Source organism: Semicossyphus pulcher, unplaced genomic scaffold (genome assembly GCF_022749685.1).
Source record: "Semicossyphus pulcher isolate SPU_LCO1_2020_fin unplaced genomic scaffold, fSemPul1.0.p SCAF_26, whole genome shotgun sequence".
Lineage (NCBI taxonomy): Eukaryota > Metazoa > Chordata > Actinopteri > Labriformes > Labridae > Semicossyphus > Semicossyphus pulcher.
In genome coordinates this window covers 6,153,501-6,177,984 of record NW_027211700.1, presented here as the reverse complement: position 1 = coordinate 6,177,984, position 24,484 = coordinate 6,153,501, and the positions used below count along the sequence as shown (strand labels likewise).

At 43.1% G+C, this 24,484-nt stretch overlaps 1 protein-coding gene across 1 annotated transcript in view; it reads left to right on the top strand.

Annotated features, from left to right (window-relative positions):
• The window catches only part of LOC138604611 (calsyntenin-2-like), a 298,135-nt gene that overhangs the window by 109,232 nt on the left and 164,419 nt on the right, over positions 1-24,484 (top strand). The window contains exon 2 of the mRNA XM_069676563.1: positions 4,277-4,399. Coding sequence (XP_069532664.1) covers positions 4,277-4,399 — 123 coding nt within the window. The remainder of the gene's footprint in view (positions 1-4,276; positions 4,400-24,484) is intronic.

Below are 24,484 nucleotides of genomic sequence, written 5' to 3'. Positions count from 1 at the left end.
ATTCCTGCTCTGCATGCCCTTAAACTATAAAAAGCCCTTGCATCTCTGCCAGTTGTGTTAAGCCAAAAAAATTCACACGGTTTTTCATAAGACGCTTGCATATCGACCTCCCTCCATTTACAAAGAGGGGTTATTGCATGCCATTTACTGAGTGCTTTTACTAGCCAACAAAGGTGTTTGCTTTTAAAAATTGGGGTCACCTGGAGAGCAGCTCGGGTGTTTTCTTTTTCTTTGTTTGGTTTCTCGTGTGTGTGTGTGTGTGTGTGTGTACTTGCTTATTTTTTTAAGCCTGCCAAACATCTTATTTATGACTCCCTGTAGCCTGAACGCTGAGTCGCAGATGAGCACTTCACGGGTGAAGCAAAAAAAGTCAAAAGGACTTCTTGGAGCTTGGAGACTTTCAGCAAGGAGAGCAACTCTGAGTAATGCTTCTTTCTGACTCTACCTGCCGAATGAAATGATGTGGACAAATTTGGCTGAGCGGGGTGTTATGTTCCCTTCTTATTGATTAGAGGATAAACTGTGTTTAGTTTTGATTCAAGTTGCCATGGAGGAGTATGTAGCTAATCACTTAGTGTCAAGGCATTAGCGCTTGCAGCTCTGGGTTTCGATCGTGGTAAGCGGCTGCAATGCTTCCCCTGGGAATCCTTGGAACTGATGGTCGGTCTCCCTCATCCCTCCACCTCTCACCCTCTGCACCCCCCCCCATTGCCCTTCTGCAACCTCCTGCATTATTTGGAGCATGTCCATCCATTCTGTGATAATGGCTCATGGGCATGTCTCAATCTGTCAATACATGGACCCCATTCTATTAAGTCAGCAGCAGCGATGTATTTCTTATCGGTGATTGGATGTGCTGCAGCCGTACGTCGGGGGTGGGGTTGACATGTGGGTGGCATCCCATCAAGACACTGCAGCGATTACCGGGGGTGGACGCTCCTTTAATGCCCTCATCGCTCCTGGTGAAAAACCATTTCATCCCACGTGCGCACAGAAAGTTGTTAGGGTTCGAGACATCATTAACCTGCAGTGGCGTGCCAGGCTGACTGATCGAAGGATGCACTCGATCTTGTGTAGTGATGATATCACAAAGGTCATCATGAGTCTAAATTGTCATGTTCTGTTGCCTGCCACTTCTCATATGTGTTGTGTATCTCATGACAAGAGAAAGCCTCCATTTTGACTGCTGTATTATAGCGTTGCAGGTGGATCATCCTGTGCTCTGACAGTTCTGGCTGATGACAGAACGTTTAGGGCACCCTGACCGTCCGCTAAGTAGCCACGGTGAGCGGCACAAACTGTTATCAAGGATTTAAAGGTCAAAAGGGCTCCTAAGCTTTATGATGACTGAATATGAAGTTGAGGACAAGCCCCGTCAATTCTTCAGACTCCTCATTAGCTGTCACGCACTGTGTTTAAACACTGTTATACCCTGTATTACACATTTATTGAGGTTATGCACTTGTCTCAAGTCGGAGCAAGAGAAAAAAAACATTCTACTTTCCTGTATAATTAAATTTCCAGTGTCCTGCTGAAACAGTACATGATTTTGTAGAACTTACATTGGCATTTAAAGTTAAAATCCAGCAGCTTTACTGTTGTAGCAAACTCATACATATGTATCACATCCTAGTAGACTTATGTGCTCTCACCTCCCTGCACCCCCCCAACCGTATCAGGGCTGTTAGCCATTCTTTCTGGGCTGACACTCATAAATATGCCTCCCTGTAGTGTTAGCATGTACTCAGGTCTCACTAGCTTCCTGTGGTTAACCAGTGTCCTCAAACACATAATTACACAACCTGTGCTTTTGTTTTTAATCGAGGCAGACTCACAGTGTCTTTACAAGCATCGTGAGGATTGTTCTGTTGTTTTACTTACTGCAAAACAATAAAGGAAATAGATATAGCAGGGGTTACAAATCTCCTTTGTCTGACGTCACTCCATATCTCTATCAGATGATATCGAGCAAGACCTTGTCATCAACACTACGAGTTTTAAATGTCTTAACCTCGTGTTCTGTTCTGTTTTGATTTCAGCTGAATCATACTACCTAATATCCATTACCTTTAGCTAGTATTTTGACCGTAACTCACTCTGATCCATTACTTTAAGCTAACAATTTCAACTGTTTATCCTTTACTTTTTGCTAACTACTTTAAACATTTATCCATTAGGCTACTTTAATCTAAATAGTTGTTTATCCATTACGTTTCGCTAACTACTTCAACCATTTATCCATTATTTTAAGCTAACCATTTATCCATTACTTTTAGGTAACTACTTCACCATTTATCCATTACTTTAAGCTAATTATTTATCCATTACTATTAACTAACAATTTCAACCATTTATCCATTACTTTAAGCTAATTATTTATCCATTACTATTAGCTAACAATTTCAACCATTTATCCATTACTTTAAGCTAACCATTTATCCATTACTATTAGCTAACAATTTCAACCATTTATCATTTACTTTTAGGTAACTACTTCACCATTTATCCATTACTTTAAGCTAACCATTTATCCATTACTATTAGCTAACTACTTCAACCATTTATCCATTACTCTAAGCGTATAATTTCTCAGTCTCTTGCTAAGTAGTATAACCATTTACCAAATACTTTTGGCCAACGATGAACCTATGCAGTATTAAGCTAACTTCTAAAACATTTATCCTTTTCTTTTGATTATCCATTTACCTAGAACTTTTAGCTAATATTTATCTTTTAGGTTACTATTTAAACCATTAATCCAATAACTAGGTAACTATTGAAACCATTAATCTATTACATTTAGTGAGCAATCGCCAAATAATTGTAATACTGTACGCTCACTATTTTAACTTATTACTTTAAGTAAATTTTCATCCTTTTATCCATTAATATCAGTTTATTACTGTCAGTCTATTACTTGCTAATAATTACAAATGTTTAACGTTTTGTTATTTAGACCATTTATCCATTATTCAAAGTCAACTACTTTGACTCCTCTGCGAGCTTGAAAAGTAATTTTAACCCACCCTAATCATTGTGTTTCAACATGACTAAGGTGGTAGGAGTAGGTTGGCATCAGCCGATTGCAGCTGTTAGTTTACTGGTTATTGTGAATACGTTTACTGAAGATCAGCATAAGCACATTTGAATAGTTATTTTCCTCCCATAAACAAGGTCTATACATTTTTTAATCAAATTAGAATTCCCCCCCTGAGATGTAAGCGCTGCTTGGGAAACATTGTTTTAAAGCGATGTAGAGAGGTTTATTGAGATGTAAATTGCAGTGATAACAGATAATTATAGATACGCTGTAAACAAGTGATGAAAATAAAATGAAATGCAGTTTCACAACAGCAACAAAGTCCTCTTTGTGTACTCACATTATTGAGTATGATGTCTTGTAACATTTGTCAGACTGCGTTGTTTGGAAAATACACATTTTAGGATTGCCAAGTGGCTTTTACTGACATTCAGTAAAAAACTGAAGTGGTCTGCAATGATTGCTTGATTAGCACTTAGAGTCCACTTTCTTTTGCACTGAATGGGGAGTAATTATTGCTTATGCTCTTCATTCCCTATTAAAACACATAATATGGTTTTTCTGAAGCGATGTGTGTCTCAGGGGATCTCAAATTACAGCCTCGCTTTGTGTCATTTTCAATGCAGCAGCTTTAACTTAACATGGACTAAATGTAGTTTGTGGCTTTTTCTGGCGCAGCTAAAAAGCACTTAAAAGGAATAAAGGATTCCAGTTGTTTTCTTTTACTGTTTTTTTCTTCCTTTCGTCACTGTAAGATGGTAAACAAATGGCAAGTGGGCCGGCACAGTGCCGCACGAAGCCCAGGGGGCCGTTACTCAATTATGGCCCTTAATGAGGCCCTCAGCTCACAAACTTTGTTTTGACTTGGCCTTGGATACAGTGTTCTGCTGGCAGCGCAGTGGTGGTCATTGATCAAGCATGGCACTGTGCTTTGAAACCTGCGGGGAATGTTTGACGGCAGAGAAAGAACAAAAGAAAGAAAAGAGGCAGCAGGGGAGATTAGCAAAATGAGAATGTCTCGTAGAAACTGAAGCTGGAGGAGCTTTGCTCAGCAAAGAGTGAAAAGTGCTCTCGTGTTCTCGCTCCAGTACAATGTTTGTGTGTGCATATCAAAGTGACATAGGTCTTCTGAGGACAGGTTTTCAGGTAACATGGAATTTAAGGTGTATATCTCGTGTGAACGGCTGTGTGTAAATATTTCACTGACATCTCTCCCTCTGTTATTTGTCTCCACAGTGAATAAACACAAGCCGTGGATTGAGACGTCGTACCACGGGGTGATCACTGAAAATACTGACGTCGTCCTGCTGGATCCTCCTCTGGTGGCCCTGGACAAAGACGCCCCGATCCCCTATGCAGGTACGCCACATTTCACCCATATTGCAGTAAACCAATGGTCTAAATGGAGGCAGCCAACGATGACTTAGGTGTTAATCCGCACGGGGAAGCATAGCTGCAGGATGTACTTACACTTATGACATAAACCATATAAGGCTGTCATGTGTTATCACAGTGAAGGGGCTTAAATTGCCTTCATATTCTACAACTGCTGCATCACTGCTTTTTTGCTTGGTGTTAACTCTGCTCTGTGCTGCAACCATTTAATCCAATAATTCCCAGTGAGCATATATGACATACAGGATTCATATTTCATATTTATTGAGGGTGGAAAGTGGCCCAAAGAAGCCCCATGGTGGCTAAAGATGCAACAAAAAAAAAGGAGTCAAACCGGATTAGATTCTTCCCACTTTGTGACCATTCCAGCTCGGTTAAAGGGTGCCAGCTCTTGTGGGAGGACGTTAGCTGGAGGCTGTTGGCGAGCCCAGCCACCCTATCTCCCGCCAGGGTGCTAATGCGGCCAAGGCCGTAGCATGGGGCTGCTGCGCGGGGCTGGAGCCCCCTCACTGAGGCCCTCGAGCTGGGCTGGATGGATGGGTGGATGGAGAGGGAGTGTGTGTCTGCGTGTGCAGCTCAGCATGTGTGTATGGTTAGTAGAACATGTTTTCATTGTTTGTAACGGTGTGTGTGTGTGTGTGCTGTGGCATGGCCTGAGGGGGCTTAGTGTAATGGCCACCCTACAGGGAGAATGAGAGAAAATGATGAGACAGTAGGGAGGGTAGCTGGCTGACCAGCATATGTCCTCTGGCTCTCGATAGACTGACAGCCACACAACGACAAAGTCCACACACACACACACACACACAGCGGGCCAAGCATGTGGGTGTTCCTGGATTTCATAAGCAGCGAGAGCGATTTCTCACTAAATTATTAATAATCAAGAACATTAACATCACCAGCATATCTAACAGCGGCTTCCCTCTCTGTTTCCCGCTATCACTTCTCATTTCTCGCTTTCTCTCATCACCTCTACCCACATATTTCTTTTGTATCTCACTGCCATCCCTGCGGACCTTTGAGCTACCCCAACAAACCCACACATAAAAACACACGCACACACAAAATGCAGCACTCACTCTCCACCTTTTAAAGCAGCGCTGTCCAACCATGCAGACACAGTTCAGGGCAGAGGGAGACAGTTATCCGGTAATCCTGCCTTCTTTGCAACAAATTGCCGGGGAGGAGTGACAGGGCGGTGGCAGCACAGGTAGCAGTGAAGCCTCATTAATTAGGGCAGACAGGTTTTAATTACAGCACATCTAAGATATAGGCATAAAACATCTGACCGACTATGATCGTGCAGCTGAACTGGTGCCTGAACCTTAAAACTTTGTTAATAAGCTCATAAAATCACCACCTGCTTCAGCAGATTCATTCTGTTTATAACATTTTACACATGTCTTTGGTTTATACATATCAAGAAAACCCCTGAATTTAGAAGAGATAATATTATGGGCTATTTAAAACCAAGATTTCCCATTCCTTCATAACTGAAAGTGCCTCATACTTCAGTTTACATCACCCTGGCCCTGTCCGGTAATCCTCCTCGGACTGCTGAGCAGGGTGCAACAGTCACCACACTCGCTGGTCTGGAACAACAGGACAAGTGCGAATGCTGTGTCCGAAAGCCGGCTAAGTCTGACATCGGCCGTCATCGCGGCGCTACAGCATCTCACGAGCTTCAAAATCACACAGACAACATGTCAGGAAGAGGGAAAAGCACGGGTGCAGATGGGCTCATTGTTGCATGCATGGCTATGTCTGATAAAGTGTAGGGTAAAAGAAGGCAGGCGATCACATTTCTATGTGCTACAAAGCAACATCAAGGATGACACATTCTTAGCTTCCTGCTATACCTTAGCTTATTTCTTATTCATGAACCAAGTTGCACATGTGTAACTGGAGCATATGGTGCTCTCTAGGCTGTCACAACACATAGTCCTATTAGCTGAAAAGTGCCTACACACTTAGCCAGTCATCAACTAGGGTTGTTTCCATTCCAGTGACAACTATACATGGAGTGAACAGTTTAAAATGCCACAGTGAGACTTCAGCTAGGTAAACCTGCGTGGGCTTTGCAGGGTACAAAAAAAAATACACCCTGTTATAATAAAGTGTGTAATTACTATACTTTCAATGCCTGGAAACTACAGTATGGTTTAGAGGTAACACAAACAAACAGGATTATCCAAAGTTAATTTATGTTTTAAAAAAGTCAAAAATATTTGTAGTTCAAAAGCAGTGTTCGTTAACGTTACCTTTAAAAGTAACTTGTTATGTTACTGCGTTACCTACTGAGAAAAGTAACGTGTTAGATTACTTCTGCCTTACCAAAAATTAAAACCCTCTTTGCGACTCTTTACGCATGTTGGTTATAGTGTCAGAACAGCGTTAAGTCCACTGTACGTCTACCTTTGAATGTATTGACGTCTTTGCAGAGCCTCGTTTATGGCCCATAATCTGTAACTCTGCAGCCTAATAACACAAATAACAGACACAGTTTAACCTTTACAGCTCTTTATTATGCTAACAGTCTGACAGTGAACTGGGCAGAGGCATACAGTATTAGGCACAGCTGTGATAACAATACAACACAGGCTCTTAGTCCCAACAATGTTGCGGAGCTGTGTTTAACTGCCGATGCTTCTTCACATTTGAAGTCGAGCTCTTCACAGCTGACGAGCACTTATCCTCCAGACACAACTTACATTTCACCGTCATGTTGCTCTCGTCCCTTTCGCCCTAAAATTCAGAATAATGTGAATATTTCCACGAAGTAAATGCTGTGCTCTCTGCCACCTCGCTAGTTGAATTAGCTTGCTACGCATGCGCACTGACACGACTGTAGGTTTACCTTCTGCAGGTACGCAGCTATCTGCCAAGAAGTAGGAGAGAAACAGAAAACTTAGAGGGAAATACAGATTTTTTTCCCCCCAGTAACGAGTAAGTACTTAAATAACGGATTATTTAAATTCCAGAAGTAATGCATAATGTTACTCGTTACAAGAAATAAGTAATCTCAGTACTCTAACGGATTATTTTGTAATGCATTACCCCCAACACTTACTATGAGATGCCCATCAGTACCCTTAGGGGCTCAGTATGCTCCACTCCAAGTGCTTATTGAATGTCTTGGTGCTTGGAATTCCTTCCACCAACACCTTTCTGAAGACAGAATTGGGTAGGCCGCGTCTCTTTAACTTTCCAAAATCATCAATCAAAGACTCTTAGTAATTGCTTTCGCTCCAACTTCGAGTTTGGCTGTTTGGAACAGCCATTAACGCCTTTCTGATGTGTTTGAAAGACAAGGCGAGGATACCCCTGCCCTCACATTCCACCCTTAACATACATGATTCACTACTTTCTCCTTTGGCACTGATTGTTGGCGTAGAATTCCGATATGTAAGCATTACCAATGGATAATAACATGGAAGATATCTGTACTTGTAGTAGCTTTTAATCAAAGGTGTTACTTTGGACGATCAAAGGATCCGTGGGTGTCCATGTGGTGCACTTGTCCTATCAATAATTACGTATACAGTACTTTACAGACACTTGAGCTGATTGAAGTTACAAACAGGTGTTGGATGAATCATTTGCATCTGCATAGATATAATTAATGGCATAGTTGCATCACTCAAGGGAAGTTTAATGTTGGAAAGGAAGAATCAATCCATGAGTGACGGCTGCAGCTCAGGATACGTTCACAAATATAAGTAAGGTACTAATTGGCACAAACGACTTGTGGTCTTCAAATTTAAAGTTGTTCTGATGATGGAACTCGAGCTTTTTCATTATCCATGCACACATTGTAAGTACATTCTAAAATATTCACTTTGCTGCCTCATCAAGTGGCTTGTGTACTCTGAACTTTGTAGTGTTGTATAAAAAGAGTCTGGCCCAGAAGTCCATTATGTTATTAAGTTGAAGTGGTTGTTTTAGGAGACTGATACCACTGTACTGAGTAGGCTTAGTAAGTGCCGGGTTAGCAGGGTTAATGGGCAGAAGCTGTGATGAGCGCTGCTGTTCGACACAGGTTAACCGGTTGTCAGTCACTGCTGGTTTTCTTCTGCCGGCATACACAGACACTGACACTCACACTTTGTCTTGTTTTGGTATTCATGTGTCAATCCTTCGTTTCACTGGTGCCCAGGCCTGCGGCTTTTGCTTCAACACCGAGCTGAAGTCTCACTGTTTACACGGGTAGGCATACACTGCTGGGTCAACAGCATGGGTAGTTTGACAGGTTCAGAAGCCCTCAGTTTGCCTTAAACACATATATTTTCACTCTCAGCCTGTTCTCACTACATACTCGTGAAAAATGGCAGCTTGGACAGTTGCACGTTGAAATATGATACTTTAGTAACCTCTTTAGTGTCATATCTGGACCTTATGGTATCTGGTCCTCAAGTATTATTGTTTTGTTGTGTTGTTGAAGGCAGGAGAATAGCAGCTTGGGGTGGTGGTAGAGGGGTTAGATGGGTTAAAATAAAAACAGGACTTTCTGTGCTTAACTAAGAGTCAATGTTGATCTCTTTGGCAAGACATAAGTACTCATTTAATCCCAAACGATGACCTTTTTCTTAACCTAATTAATTTTGGTGCTTAAAGTGCTAATCTTGAAGATCTCAGTTTCGTTCTCTTTGGCGGCACCTATGGCGATAAACGGTAATTGCAGGAGCACACTTCCCAGATATCCAGACAGTGCTGCATGTGTGACGTCCAAGGTTGGCTCCGGTTGTAACTCTTGATTTTCCTGGCTGACGGTCGCTTTCCTTTTCAGACTGTTTGCTTCATCTGAGCGTCGAGTTTGTCTCTTTTTCTTTGTATTTTCACTTATTTTTGAAGTTGTATCTGTAGTCATCCATCTTTTCTTTGCTTGTTCAGCCATAGTAGATTACTGTTTACTCGCAACGCTTGCAGAGACCGGAAAAGTAGCCGCTTAGCTCCGCCTACCCTCTCTGGCAGACCAACCACTGCTGGCTGATGGAAAATGCGTCACTAACTTGGCAACGCTTGTGATTCTTTCCACCAAAGTCGACATCGACATCCAGTCTGTAATTCTGAAAATGCAAAGGCTTTCGTCAGTGGGCCATGGGCTCAATCACCATTGTGTTACCTCATTTGGCGACAGATTGTGCCTTAACAGACATTTATTTAAATGAAAATCTTTGAGATAATCACTTTAACTAAGAGTCAGTGTTGGCCATCTTGGCAAGACTGTGTGTTGGTAACTTATCTGACAAGTACTCAAATAAGTACTCATTTAATCCCATGACCTTTGTCTTATGTAATTTCCGTGCTTACTAACCAAACAATCTTAGCACTGTGTTTACTATTGTTGCACGTCAAAAGTCCTAAAACCGGGCGTTTCTTATTTTTCGTTCGCTGATTTGACAGCTTTATTTTGAAATTCTAACCACAGGTTGTGTATTTCTTTGACCACAGAGACCTGTACGTGCAAAACTGACTTTAGAGCGGTACCTAGATTGTCATATTTTGAAGGATAGCGTCACTGACATAGCTGCCATATTTGATCAGTTGCTACTTAAAGTGTGTTGTCACTCTGCGTAAGTGTCATGCTTCACCATTTCACTCTGTTTGAACCTCCAAGTACGGGAGAACCTACTTTTTTATTTCCCTGTGTGTTCTGGAGTTATTCATCTTGAATCAGAATTCAGACCGACAGCAGGACTTAACCTGCTCCGGCTGCCTCCTCTCGTGTCTGAACAAACAATATTTCTGGATTCTAATTTCACTGCATTATTACAAACTGTTCCTCTCAAGGCGCTGATGAAAACTCTGACCTTGCCTTTCCTCTGAGAATCAACCGCTTCATTTTCAACAGCAGCAGACAATATAATAATGATTCACCACCATAAAGCAAGGTAAATAGATGTGTACACATACAGACTTGCTAACGTGTTGTGATTAATTAGCCTCCCGTCTGTCTGTCTGATTGAGAAACAGATCTCAAGCTAATTATGAAAAGTATCTCATTAGCACAGTCGCAGTGAGCTTAGTGTGTAGGCTGGGACGCGTGAACGCTGCAGCGTGTCACAGGAGAGGATAACATCGGTTTGTTTGAATGTTGAGATATGTTGGCTGTCCATAATAAACGTACATGTAGATGGGAAAATCAAACTCACCTTTGAAAGAAAAAGATCCTCTGATATTTTGTGCACCTACTTAAGTCAGTCTCCTGCTTTAGTTAAGCTGCCACAGTGTCCCGTAGTTTTATCATTTCCATGTGGAAAAATGTCACGCATTACGCCAAAAGCCCCGTACTGATCTCATAAACGTGGAGTCTCAAATGAACTCATCACCTGTCAAACTGTATAAATGGGAACTAAAAGTCACTTAAAATCAGAGCGTACCGAAAAATAGATGAAAAGTTAAAGAAGAGGCTTTCTGATGAGAGACCCTTTTAAAGCTCATTCCATGCACTGAATGGCAATTTGGAGGGGACCAGGGGGCTGCTTTTAATAAGGCACCACTTTTTTAAACCCTTCTTCAGCAGGTGCCGCTGTTTCAATTCCCTCAAAAGACCCCCACTTCAAAGCGGCTGCTTAACACGCTGATTAAAAAGACACAGATTGGAATTATTTTGTGGAGAGGTGGTCCATCGAAAAAGAAAAACCGTTGCCACCGCGAGGCTCTGACATGCCTTTAATCCATCTGTGCTTTCTGCTCAGATCCCAATCCAGCTCCTCCTTCCTCTTTTTGCCTGGATTCTGACCTGGAACAAGCCCTCTCTTTCTCTCCTCCTTCATCTTTTTTTTTCAAACAATTTCCACCTGTCAGATTTCATCCAGCTCCAGTGCATTCAGGGGTTGGAGTGGCGCCCTTTAACGTCCCTAAGACCTGGTGCTGTCCACAGCTGATGCACCATTTTTCGAGCAGCATGACAGCTCTTTCTTTTCTGAGAGAGTTCCATGTAATTAGGTCTATTTTTGACACAGAGTGTGAAGGGCTAAAAGAAACAGGTGGCCACAACAAAGTTTATCTGAAACATCAAACTAAATCAGGGCGATTCAGTTTGGCTTTCGTGCAAGCGTGGCTCTGCAGACGTTTAAAAAAAGGCAGCACAAAGACTGTCCTGCTTCTAGCATTCAAAGTGCCTCAGACTTTAGCTTCAAGACAATGGAGCCATCACTCTGCCATTGTTCACATACTCATTTATTAATGAAGTACTGAAATGCAATCTGCTTCCTCACTGAACCACACAGATGAGGGAAATCGTCTTTGTAATGAGATTTTTTTTCCTGGGCTTTTAGCTTTTTGCTCTTTTGATGAGTTACAGAAGTGGCAGAGGGAGGCAAGCAGAGTTAGCGCTGCGACTCCCCCCTTTGTTCTTTCAAAAGGAAGCAAAAAGGAGCACATTTAGGTTCCCTTGAATAGCATTAAGCTGAATTGTCACTCAGCCTACCTTCTCAACCCGCTGAGCAGCAGACATGCTTTACTTATATAGTTGCTTTTAAATCGCTATTGAAATGATAAAGTGATTTGTGAGGCTTTGTCCTCCTGTACGCTGCATGTCTGAAGTGGGAACATTTGGTTCTGTTGACTGTGTTCCACTGAAACGCTGCTTTTCAAAGACGAAACTGTATCGTGGCTTTGTTGACACGACAAACTCACGGGGAATTAACTGATTTAAGTTTGTCTCTCACAGATTAACAGTGTTTTTCCGCTTAAAACCTTTTCCTAGAGTAATTCAGCTACATCAGACATGTCGGGGAGGGGCGTCTAATGAGCTCGTAACTGCTTTAGTAGGACGTGACACTCCATCAAAGGAGGTCATAAACTATAACATGAAAGCTGCTTTCATTGAGTGGTGTAAAATAATGTCAAATGAGAATATTTAGGACATTTTAAGTCGTATAATTTCTTAGGGAACATGTCTGTAAAAGTTCTCAGTCATCCAGGTCATGGCCTCTTGAGAATTGAAGAAGTCTTTAGATGCCTTTTGGATTAAACCTTACATTCCTCTGGGAACTTTCTGGGAAGTTTTTCTGTAGGAAATTTCTCCACAGAAAACAGCATCCTCCTCTTCCACCCACTGACAGGTGGATATGTCTCGCAGTTTACCCATAATAATCTGGTGAAATGAGTTCACTAAGAATGAATTGCGGCCGATGATAGCACAATAAATTGCGCATCATTTGCATCCGCTACCTGCTCCGTCTCAAGGTCTGCAACAGCAGCTCGTCCATATAATTATCCCCATCATGTGTAACGGCTCCAGATCGTCTCCACACATGTGGACAAAGTGTGCCGACCTACTGGTCTCCTGATTATAATAATAATAACAATCTAACAATATATATATATATATAATATAATAAAATATAATAACAATATATTATCAACGGATTGTATTTACAATCTGTATTTACCTTTTTTGATCACACAGTGGGTGGAATTGTCGTCATGATCACTTGAAATTCAGTGCGTGACAGCCCTTATGATACTGTGCTGCAGTTACCACCAACTAATATTTTCACTCTAACTGCGCGGTGCTGTTAGCGCTGCTGTTTGTGAATTAGGTGCTTTTTGCCACGAGGCTCATTTGCATAGAAAGGGGACAAATTTGCGCCGAATGTCTGCATGATGACTCATTTAAATACGTGCAAACAGCACCGAGCACAGAGACGCTGTTTGCTCTGCAGCGCTGTTCGGTGTGCATTTAACCCTCTGCGTGTGCTTCGAGAATTAGATGGAGCCTTTTTTATGTCATTTGCACATGTTTAGCGAGCACAAAAGCTACGCAATCTTTTAGTGAATTTCCCCCACAATGTCTTTGTTGCTTTCATGATGCATGGCCGGCCAGGATCTACCTAAAATCAAAATTTACCGGCTTCCAAGAGCGACTGAAGACGGGGCTGCCCAGCCAGCCGGGCCACACTAGGTATACTAATGAAACACAGGTGGGAAATGGACGGAAGCCTGCTAGAATAAAAAATCAAACACTGATTTATATTTTTAGTTACAGTTACTGACAACAATTTAAAGTAAAATATCTGCAGTGCAATGCTTGGACATTATTTTCTGCGTCTTTATAAGGATGTAAATACGACGGCACCTAAAGGCAGGTGAAATACAGAACGGCGCTCTGAGGTCTAGAGGGTTAAGAAAGAGCATGGAGGTGTGTGACATCAAATATCTTGAAAGTGTCTGTCTGTAATGGAGATTATTATGGCTCGCATTTAATCAAAAGAGCAACATTACTTAAAGTGGCTTGCTCATAATTCCAACTACACTCCGAGTTATAATTAATTGTGTAATGTAACTTAGTGCAGTCAGAATATCAGATAAATTGATCCTGTCGACAGCTCTTTGTGTCTCCTCTGACAGCGGAGCCAAAAGTCACGTTAGCTTACGTTAGCCTCAGCCGATAAAGAAAACAAGGTTAAACGGAGTCCAGTCACTGTGGGACGGAGAGGGAGAGGCAGATGAACAGGTAAGAGTTCATACTCCAGTCAGGATACCCACAGAGATGCACACAGCCTGACATTTTAAGCAGTGATTTACAGGCCTGGGGGGGCGGTGTGAAAAAGGGCATACATGCCCATAGAGAATAAACTGAGAATCAACGGGATATTTCCAATTGCAATTGATTTCTGAGCGCGCTGAGGCCGCTTTGGAGGGGTTGTGGAAGGGTTTGTATCAAATGCATTTATTCAATTGAGTGTGACTACAAGCGGTGATTAAACAATAGTCAGATAATTGTAATTATATGTTGTTTATTCATAATGCCTTCCTGCAGGATACTTCAGGAGGCAGGGAGAGTGCAGTGAGAGTGAGTGAAGCAGTAAACACAATCCTCTCTCTTATTGTAAGTGTGCACGGGCTACATTAAACTACTCAGGGAGGAAACAAGCCGGTGAATGATGGCAGTGTAAGAGTCGAATGTGAACCTAACTGAGACATCACCACACATTGGTGCTTTAGGGACGTAAGGACAGTTACCCACAACATCTCCTCCGCCCCCTGCTGTATTTTGGTGAGGCTGATTTTTCAGGAACTGTGATAAACACTGTGGATGTGCACTCAGACCACAGACTGCTTAAAAAGATGGACGACCTGACAGCACACCTAAAAGTGGAGCCAAACCCTCTCTATCACCCCCTGCTGACTGGCTGCAGTATAGGTCATAAAGCCCGCCCTCCATGTTAACAGATGGGACATGAGTAAAACTATAAAATCTAAATACATGCCAAATACATTTTTCTGTCATTATAGTTAGTTGTTATCATGCCTTTTTATGTCCAAGTGTTCATTTTTCTGACAAGTTTATTTTTAATTAGTTATTTGATGCTGTAAAAAGAGGGCGCAACAATGTGATTGACAGCTCTGTTGACGAATCTGTCTCTGTTCTGTTCCCGAGTAGCGGAGTAGAGGAGGAACGGCGAGAGGAGACGTAACTAACAATACAGTCATTGAACTTTCCATATCTGTGAATATCTGCTTCAGACCAACACAAGAAGCTGCTACTGTTTATGTAGGAGATCTTTGTAGCTTTAGTTAAATGTGTGCTTTGGTTGGCTGAAGGGGCGGTACGTCAATAGAGGGGCTCCATTAACTGATGCCAACTGTGCAGACTCTAGCTTCAAACGTGCAGGATGGCAGCGCCTGCTTCTTATTGTATTTAGGCTTCCTCCATCATTAATTTGTTCAGTCCATTAGAATGCTACAGTATTTGAGCGAGTGTTCAGACACCAGTGTGCACTGCCGACACTGCTAACAATATTGATCCTTCCTTCCTTGGATTTTTTTGTGAAAGGGGATCAACATTGTCACAATAATGTGGCTCAAAGTAATAATCTTGAAGATTTTTATTTAAATAAATGTCTGTGAAGTCACTATCTATCGCCGAATGAGGTAACACAATGGTGATTGAGCCTATGGCCCACTGATGAAAGCCTTTGCATTTGCAGTTTTACAGACTGGGTGTCTTTGGCGACATTCATGGAAAAAATCCCAAGCGGCTCCCAGTTAGTGACGCGTTTTCCATCAGCCAGCAGTGGTTGGTCTGCCAGAGAGGGTAGGCGGAGCTATGCAGCTGCTTTTCCGCTCTTTGCAAGTGTTGCAAGTAAACAGGAAAGGAAGGAAAGTGACAGTCAGCCAGGAAAATCAAGAGTTACAACCAGAGCCAACCGTGGACATCACACATGCAGCACTGTCTGGATATCTGGGAAGTGTGCTCCCGCAGTTATCGTTTATCGCCATAGGTGCCGCCAAAGAGAACGAAAGTGAGATTTTCAAGATTATTACTTTAAACACTGAATATGTGCATCAACTCTACTACACTACTTCATGCAGGATGTCGTTTTCATGGTGTTTCATTTAAGCTCTTTAATGGTGCTACAAGTATTGCATGGAGTGAAACCTCTCCTGTATTAACAGCAGGATTAGGAGTGACACTACCTACCACATAGTCATGTTACGCATCTGTCACTACATTTCTATGAATAAAACATAGAAGCATCAAGCGTGATAAGGGAGATTGAGAAGTGCAGGGAACACGATTGATGGAACCGGTGACACATTTTCAGGCGCACATTATATTTGGATTTGTGTATTTGTTGACGATTAGCATTCAAGCCTCAAGGCCTCCAATTAAAGTGTCAACAATCTGTCATGAGCGCTCCTCCTGGGACGCAAACATACAAGCACAGAGAAGCACAGAGCCTGCCCCGAGTCTGATCGAGAGAGGCATGTTGTTTGAAAGATTTCCCCCTCAAGTTCAACTCTCCAAGCAGCACTCGCTGAGATCAATGCGTGTTTTAGCGCTAAGCAGTCAATATCACACTCATCACTTGCCAGTACATCTCTGCTGCGCTTCAAAGAGCTTGATGCTGCTTTTGATATACAACTTAAATTTCGAGGTTCACCCCGTCTATCCTTGAACACTTGTGTTTTATGATAGCAAAATCTCTCATCTGGCTCCCGTTCTTATCTCCGAATCATTCCGCCTTACTTTATGTCCTCTTTCTGTCTTTTGTTCTGAGGAGGACCTCCTTTTTTCTTTGAAATTTGACAGCTTCCTCTCCGCTTTAATCCCCCATTTCCTCATCCTTTTTCCTCCTCCTGTTGTCATCCCATCACCTACTTTTTCTTCCTCTTTGCAGCTGCAGAGATATCCAGCACACACACACACGCACACTTTAGCCAAAGTGTCCTAATCCTCCTCTCTTTCACTTACTTATTAAAGGAGCACTGTCTTCGCACAAGGGTGAGAAATGTTCCATAAAAAAAAAGCTGCTGTTATTAATCATCACCCAGGAGGAGCAGGGAGAACTGAATGTGCGTATCAAAGGAAAATCTCTGAAGCAAACGTAACAGACAGTCAGAGCTTTAAATGTAACACTAATCCCCACACACACATGCATGCGGTTAATTCCTGGATGGCCTCGGCCCTCTGGCTGCGCAGAGGTTATTAGAACATCATCCACCCAACGTATCGCGGCCTTAATCACCTGAGCGTGGGACTCTCCATGTTCCCTTTTCACTATTCTTCCACAGTGAGCCCTCAGTGTGTCTGTGGCTAACCATTAAAGCCAGTAGCAAGCAAATGTAGCTCTTTTTGTGGACTTTGTGAAGTTTACTGCAGCTGGCGGTTGCTGTCTCCTATGTCTCCTGTTTGTGCAATTTATTTGGCGTGTATTTAGATTTTATAGTTTGACTCATGTCCCATCTGTTAACACGGAGGAGGCGGGCTTTATGACCTATACTGCAGCCAGTCAGCAGGGGGCGCTCTAAATGTTTCAGCTTCACTTTTAGGGAGCTGTCACGTCGTCCATCTTTTTAAGCAGCCTATGGGCTGGACTGATATAGGCCAGAAGGCACATTTCTCTATCCTCATGCCCGCATTGCTATGAAGTGGAACAACTCACAACTTGCTCAAAGACGAAATAAAACAAGGAGGTCGGCTCCCCCCCGTCATGCCCCCTAAATTTGCCAGCTGCTGTCTACACTTGGGAGTTGCAGTGATGCTTGTAGTCAGAACTTCAAGCCTCATCAATCACGTGTTTCATCGTCCTTTCTTTAAATGTCACGACGGCTAATCCACGTTTGTTCGCATGTAAATCCATAAATTGTGCGGGTGGAGGTGGAGCTTGGACCTCAAGGAAAATGATGCTGAAGAAAGGAAACATGATAAACTGCAATAACATCAAAACACTTCCCTGAGGTTGACATGTTTTAAAACATATCACTCATAACTGACATGTGGAAAGAAGGCGTTTGGAATGTTATGCAGGAGGTGTGTTATGTGCACACGAGGACCCGACACCGAGCTTGTTTGCTTTGTGTTTGACGGAGGCCTTTTGCAGACATAAACAAATGGGATGCTTTAAATAAACAAAGATTATACAACAAACCTGACAGGAAAACATCGAGGATAATTAATACGCCGGGATCAGTGGAGATGACAGACAATCTCCAGGAGGCTGCACATCAAGGTTATTTACCTGGAAGGAGAATACATTAAACGCATTAGCTTTATATTGCATGAGCTGGTTTTGCTTCCTGTCTCTGATCACGCACACACACACACACACACACACACACACACACAGGCGCTTCCGGCTGTTCACCTCTACAGCTCAACAAGGTTCTGCTCTTCCCTCTGGGAAAACAACCAATACGACTGCATGGAATATTCTTGTATAATGTATACAATATGAATCCTCTTGAATATTTCCTTATGAAGACACTCGCGCATGTGTGCTCCGAGTCCCTAAAACAAAGTCAATAGAGAGAGGAAACATGTTGTGTTCTTCAAAACACGGTCGAGATTGGAGCGCAGAACAAAATACAGTCATCTGACAGAATGGGAGCAGGAGGAGCCTCCTGGGGGGAAAATTGCTAGCTCCTGCCTCACAGTCATCGAGGTTTTAAAAGGTACAAACAAGATGAGTCGCATAAGTACTGAAGGGTCTGCTCGAGATGGGAGTAATTGGGTATAGAGAGAGAAAGAGACCTGTGGGAGGGAGTGAAAATGGCGAGACAGGGAGTCGTCTTTTTCCTGCTTTATTTGATTTTTGTACCTCTGGTATAGATAGCGTTGTAAGTGGCATGTCGCAGGACCTCGCGGTGAGACGCTTGCAAAATTACTGGAAATTAAGTGTACAAGATTGGCCACCAAAATCCAATCTGCTCCCAGCCTCAGTCATTTTGTAAAGTTGACGATGCCTGGGAACTTGTGACAGTCCAATTAAGGACATTTGCATATCGCGAGGCTTAAATTATTGTCATCCGCTGGAGCATAAAATGGGGGTGCAACGCAGGAGGAGATAGTGGTGATCTGCACTCGAACACGGTGGAGGAGGTGTGAGGTGCGGTGTCGTGTGTGTGCGGGGGCGTGTGCGGAAAAAAGAAAAAGAGAGGCGGCTGCTTTCATTAGTTTACATGCAGTTTTATTGTATATATTCCATATGCTCATTCCCCAGCTTGCCCGTCCTCTGTTATTGTCTGCACCAATCTCTCTCTGCTAATACTTTCATCCCTTTCTCTTTTACTTTATCACGCCGCCTCCTCTTACTTCCAATAACTTTAATGTCGCTTTCAGTCAGTTGTAAGAGCCCACAAGTTAGCAGATCTTAAAATTTTATCTTGTGTATAAACTGACCACAGAGATGTGGATCGTGGTGGTAAAATGCTCCATTAACAGGAATAAAACCGTTTTTATTCCAGCGTCAGATAGTGTGCTGCTGTATGAAATTCCTCTTTTATTCCTCTGACTCTTCTTCCATCTCCGCCTGGGGCGTGTGTATAGTTCTGGCCTGATGTCATGGCGGCTGAACCAGCAGGGGGTGCAGCACAAGTAAAGGTATACGTCAGGTGAGAGACAGAAGCAAGGCCTTACAAGGAATGACTGCAGGCTGTACGCACAGGCCACATAAGACTCTTCCTCTCTGACTCTTTGTCTTTGCATCAGCAGCAGCTATGCTCTCGCTTCTCACCTTTACATCTGTGTACCAGAGCCCAGCCGCGGGCAGAGAAATCCCATTTCAACAATGCCTGCATGGCGTCTGACTGTGTGAAGGGTTGTATCCTGGGTGACCTCAGTGCAGTAAATAACATGCAGAGTTAGCTCAAAATTCCCAACATATTTTACTGTTGTTGGATGTGGCCTCCTGATGACATATTACCGCTTATAAAATGCTTCAAACATAATCACACTGTTACTCTACATAGCTTCTGTGCAGTGTAACGCCACGGTCTCCTCCACACTTTAAGTTATTTATGTCCACAGTGACTCAGGGGTAGCTGAAGTTTTGCTGCATCAAAGGTGAAGCAGAGTGTAAGGCAAAGGGACCACACAACAGCTCTCTTCAGGGGCACTGATGTTATCAATTTTCTGCTTCATCACATGCCCATCACTTTATCAGTCAGACACAAAGTCGACCTTTTGTCCTCCTGAAATATCGTTTTTCTGAGTTCTCCAAACTCCAAACGGGGTTAACAAGCCATAAAGTTAACATGACTGACTGACTGACTGACTGTCAAAAACTTGCACTTAATTTTTCATGAGCTGCAGAGTTGCAGTGTATATATATTGTGAGATGTTTGCAGCCCAGTATCCTCGAATTAAGTAGACACTTTACGCACCTCTTTGTCAAATGCCAACCTCTCATGCCGAGTGAGTGTGCCGCTCAGAGATCTGTTACGGGGCCCTGTGCAAAGGTGGCATGAGAGGCCCTGATCGCTGACATTCATATGCACCAACCACAGTGCAGCACACATGCTGTCGCCATCCTAGTCAAAGTCACAAAGAGCAGCACAAGTTCATGGAAATGCAGAACTTAACTCTCCCAGTCTTGAGCAAAGTATCAGGCGCTGCTTGCGATGGTGACGTCATTTGGAGCCAGAGTTGTGCAGTAGAGATTGGCGGTTGGAGCCGCCATAGCTAACCAAAACACACACTTAACTTCCCGAAAAAACAGCAAGGATCCCGCTCGCCGGCGTGTTTAACAGCAGAACAGCTTCTTGTGTTGGTCTGAGGTTAACGTTCACGGGTACCGAAATTTCAATCCCTGTAGTGATTGTTTTCGTTACGTCTCCTCTCGTCGTTCGTCCTCCACTCTGCTAATCCGGAACAGATCGGCTGCAGGAGCTGGATTTGTCAACAGAGCTGTCAATCATCCTTTTTACAGCATCAAATAACTAATTAAAAATTAACTTGTCAAAAAAATGAACACTTGGACATAAATCAGCATGATAAGAACTAACTATAGTGACAGAAACCATGTTTGAGAAAAATGTATTCGACGTGTATTTTGATTTTATAGTTTGACTCATGTCCCATCTGTTAACATGGAGGAGGCGGGCTTTATGACCTATACTGCAGCCAGCCAGCAGGGGGCGATAGAGAGGGTTTGGCTTCACTTTTAGGGAGCTGTCATGTCGTCCATCTTTTTATTAAGTCTGTGGTTTAATCAAAGCCAGAATATATCAGAACTTGTCTGACAGTTGTGTCATTTAAACATGACCCTTATTAACCCTAAACACACAATCCATCCCTTACTGTTACCAAGTGTTTTGCGTTTCTAACCCCAACTAACACGAAAATATTCAAGCCACTTTTGGCCATGATTCCCCCCTTCCAACAAAAAGTCCTGATTCTTTGATGCTTCTAAAGATGATCTTGCCAGATGTTCCTGTCGTGTGAGGTATGTTAGAGTGACACTTCCACGATCTGCTCAGAAGATCTCCTGATCTCCTGGTTGCACCGATTTCCAATTGTAAATATCAAACATGTTCAATATATACGATCCGAAATCCTGTTGTGTGGGAGGAACCCCGAGGACAGCTGAGCACGCACCCTGTGGATTGTCACGGGGACCGAAACGAGACAGAAAGTTGGACTCTGGTTGTTGCTGAATAATCTGTTACTGTGTGATGGCTGTTTGGGTCACATCAGTGCTCTCCACACACTATAGGAACAAAACTGTTACAATCTATTCAGGTGGGCCAGGCTTCAGTTAACCATTCAGTAAAATTGAAAATATAACCACATTGCATATTACTTTATTTCAAGCATTTGAACATTCCGGCAAAGCTGCATGCACCTGTGTAAAAACATGGCCAAACCTGTTGAAAAGGCAGACATCTCTGTTACTGCACCGGCAGCTCAGAGCATGCACCCTTTACTGCTGAGTAAGCGTAATCGTCTCTCCTGCACAGCTACATATCTGTGTGGCGAGCAGCCAGCTCTGTGGTCAGTACAGAAACACACGACATCATTAACCAGGTTGTCAATCCTGACCGTCAGTGCAGGACTACACCATCAGCTAATGTTATCGCAGCTGGGTCAGGCCCTCGGTCATGCTTCTCCGTGATACGATGGCGAGCGTCAACTAAAAGGCTCGCAGTGAAAAGCCTGACCCGGCAGAGGGATGATGTAGACCTTCTCTAGTTACATTAAAGGCTGTGTGCCAGAACAACATGCATCGACATATGAAAGAGAAGCACTCATCTAAAGAGGTGGGTTAGAGGAGGAGGATAAACTCAGGCAACATGCCCAGTAAAAGTTTTTTTTTATGTCTGAAATCCCCTTTAATGAATGATGTGTACACGATACAACACAGCAATCTGCACAGAAGATGAGCCAATGCATTCTCATCCCAGGCTGTCATGTACTGACACTCTGTCACACCCTGTTGGCGCACAAGGAATCCTTTTCATCTCATACAGATGCACAAGGTTGCTCTGTTGTAAATGATAGACGCACATGGCATCTTGCTGTATTCTTTTTTTACCTAAAAACTACATGGTTAAAGTTGGGAAAACCAGCAATGTGTGGATTAAAAGAAGAACCAAAAGGGAACTCAAATTCTGGACTCAAATTAGGTTTAAGTCCTGTGTTAATTGGCTCATGCATCGCCCCTGACTGCCACCCCAAGCGGACTTTGTTGGCTTCTCTACCTAACAAGAGTTTTTTTAGTCCAACACATCTGAGGAAAGTGAATGGCAGTGTGTCTCATGCAGACATTGAAGGTTTAAGTAATAATCTCAAAGAAGAAGAAGTCTCTATCTATCGCAGAATGAGGTAACACAATGGTGATTGAGCCTTTGGCCCACTGATGAAAGCCTTTGCATTTGCAGCATTACAAACTGGGTGTCTGTGGCGACTTTTGTGGAAAAAAACACAAGCACAAGCACAAGCAGTTAGTGACGCGTTTTCCATCAGCCAGCTGTGGTTGGTCTGCCAGAGAGGGTAGGCGGAGCTAAGCGGTTGCTTTTCCGGTCTCTGCAAGTGTTGCGAGTAAACAGTAATCTACTACGGCTGAACAAACAAAGAAAAGATGGATGGCTACAGATACAACTTCAACAATAAGTGAAAATCTAAAGAAAAATAAACAAATTCGACGCTCAGATGAAGCAAACAGTCTAAAAAGGAAAGCGACCGTCAGCCAGGAAGATCAGGAGTTACAACCGGAGCCAACCGTGGACGATACACATGCAACACTGTCTGGATATTTGGGAAGTGTGCTCCCGCAATTACTGTTTATCGCCATAGGTGCCGCCAAAGAGAACGGAATTGAGATCCTCGAGATTACAACTTTAACTTATTAGTCTGTATGAGACGCCGGGGGACTATGACAATGCATCATTTAAACTTGGGAATAAGAGCGGGCTGGATAAGCCATCACACACCACTTTGTCTCTGTCTGTGGTGGCAGATCTTGTGCTGACTTCAGATTTGGCAATTCAGAAAATTTATAAAAACAATTTTTGGGGTTCAGTGCCTTGCCGAAGGGCACTTTGACATGTAGACTGCAGGAGCTGGGGATCGAACCACCAACCTTCTAATTGGAAGACGACCGACTCTTCCACTGAGCCACAGCTGCCCGAAAAAACAGTTTGAATAAACATACAAGTTTGCCACGCCCCTTCTTGTTAGATAACTCTTCATTCTACAAACCAGTCTGCAGATGTGTGTCGAAGACATATTGCAGTAACTGTGAGCGACCCAGAAACCCTTTCACTATGCGAAACCATGTTCCACCCTTAATCAGGCTCATTTATAGCGGTGGTCAGCTCTTGATAAGTAATCGTCAAGTGTCTGAGGATTTTATGTGGTGCATTTAATCACACGCTCGGGTTTACAGCCCAGATCCTCCTCCACCTCACAGCTCTGCCCACATGAAGAGGGCGGCTCAGCTTCCAGGAGCGCCTTGTGGCGTATCAGACGTGATATCCTGTCTTCGCTTCCCCCCCAGGCCTGTAAACTGAATGCATTAGTAATGAATCACTCTGAAACCAGACCCAAGTGGACAACAATTTGTGTCCACACCTATCTGCTAACTCGGTCTCTTCCACCACCCTCATGTGAGACCACAGGGACTTGTGGAAGAGCCCATTTCAGAGCGGAAAACAGGGGGGAACCTGCTTATAAATTATTGTCAAAGAATACAAGAGCCATCTTAATACCATAAGTGTGTCAGACATGCTACATAACCCTGCCCATCAGCATTATTGTAGTTTATTAGTTTAACACCTTCGCTGACAGCTGAACAATTGTGTTTTACTCCTGCGGTTGCCCGATAGTGTCATTTTCATGCTCCTAGCCCTTCCCTGTCATTTTCCCCTTGCCTGATCCCTTTTGAGATACTGACGGTTACACACAGACCGAGGAATATGGAAACGACTCACTGCAGCGCACTCCTTCATTGGAGCTGTCATACTTCATTGAAATAAAAAGCCAGTGGGAAGAGTAAGAAGCAGAACCAAAAAGAGGAAGGAGGTAGAAATGTACAAGTATGGGAAAGGAAGGGTTTGCGGGCGTTTATCATCATCCACTTGACACAGAGGAGAGGTGACAAGCAGTGATAAAAGAGACGTGGAAAGTGATAAATGCGGCGGGAGTGTAAACTTTAATGGGCCAACCTTGGATGGGAGCAATTTGCCAATATTTAATTAACTGTAATGTGATCAATCAGAGAGTTAAAGGATGGAGCTGTTCCGCTGGGGCACTCTGCCAGCCTCGCTCATCCTATAGCTCATTTAGCCTTGAGAAAGCTCAGAGGAAATGCAGCA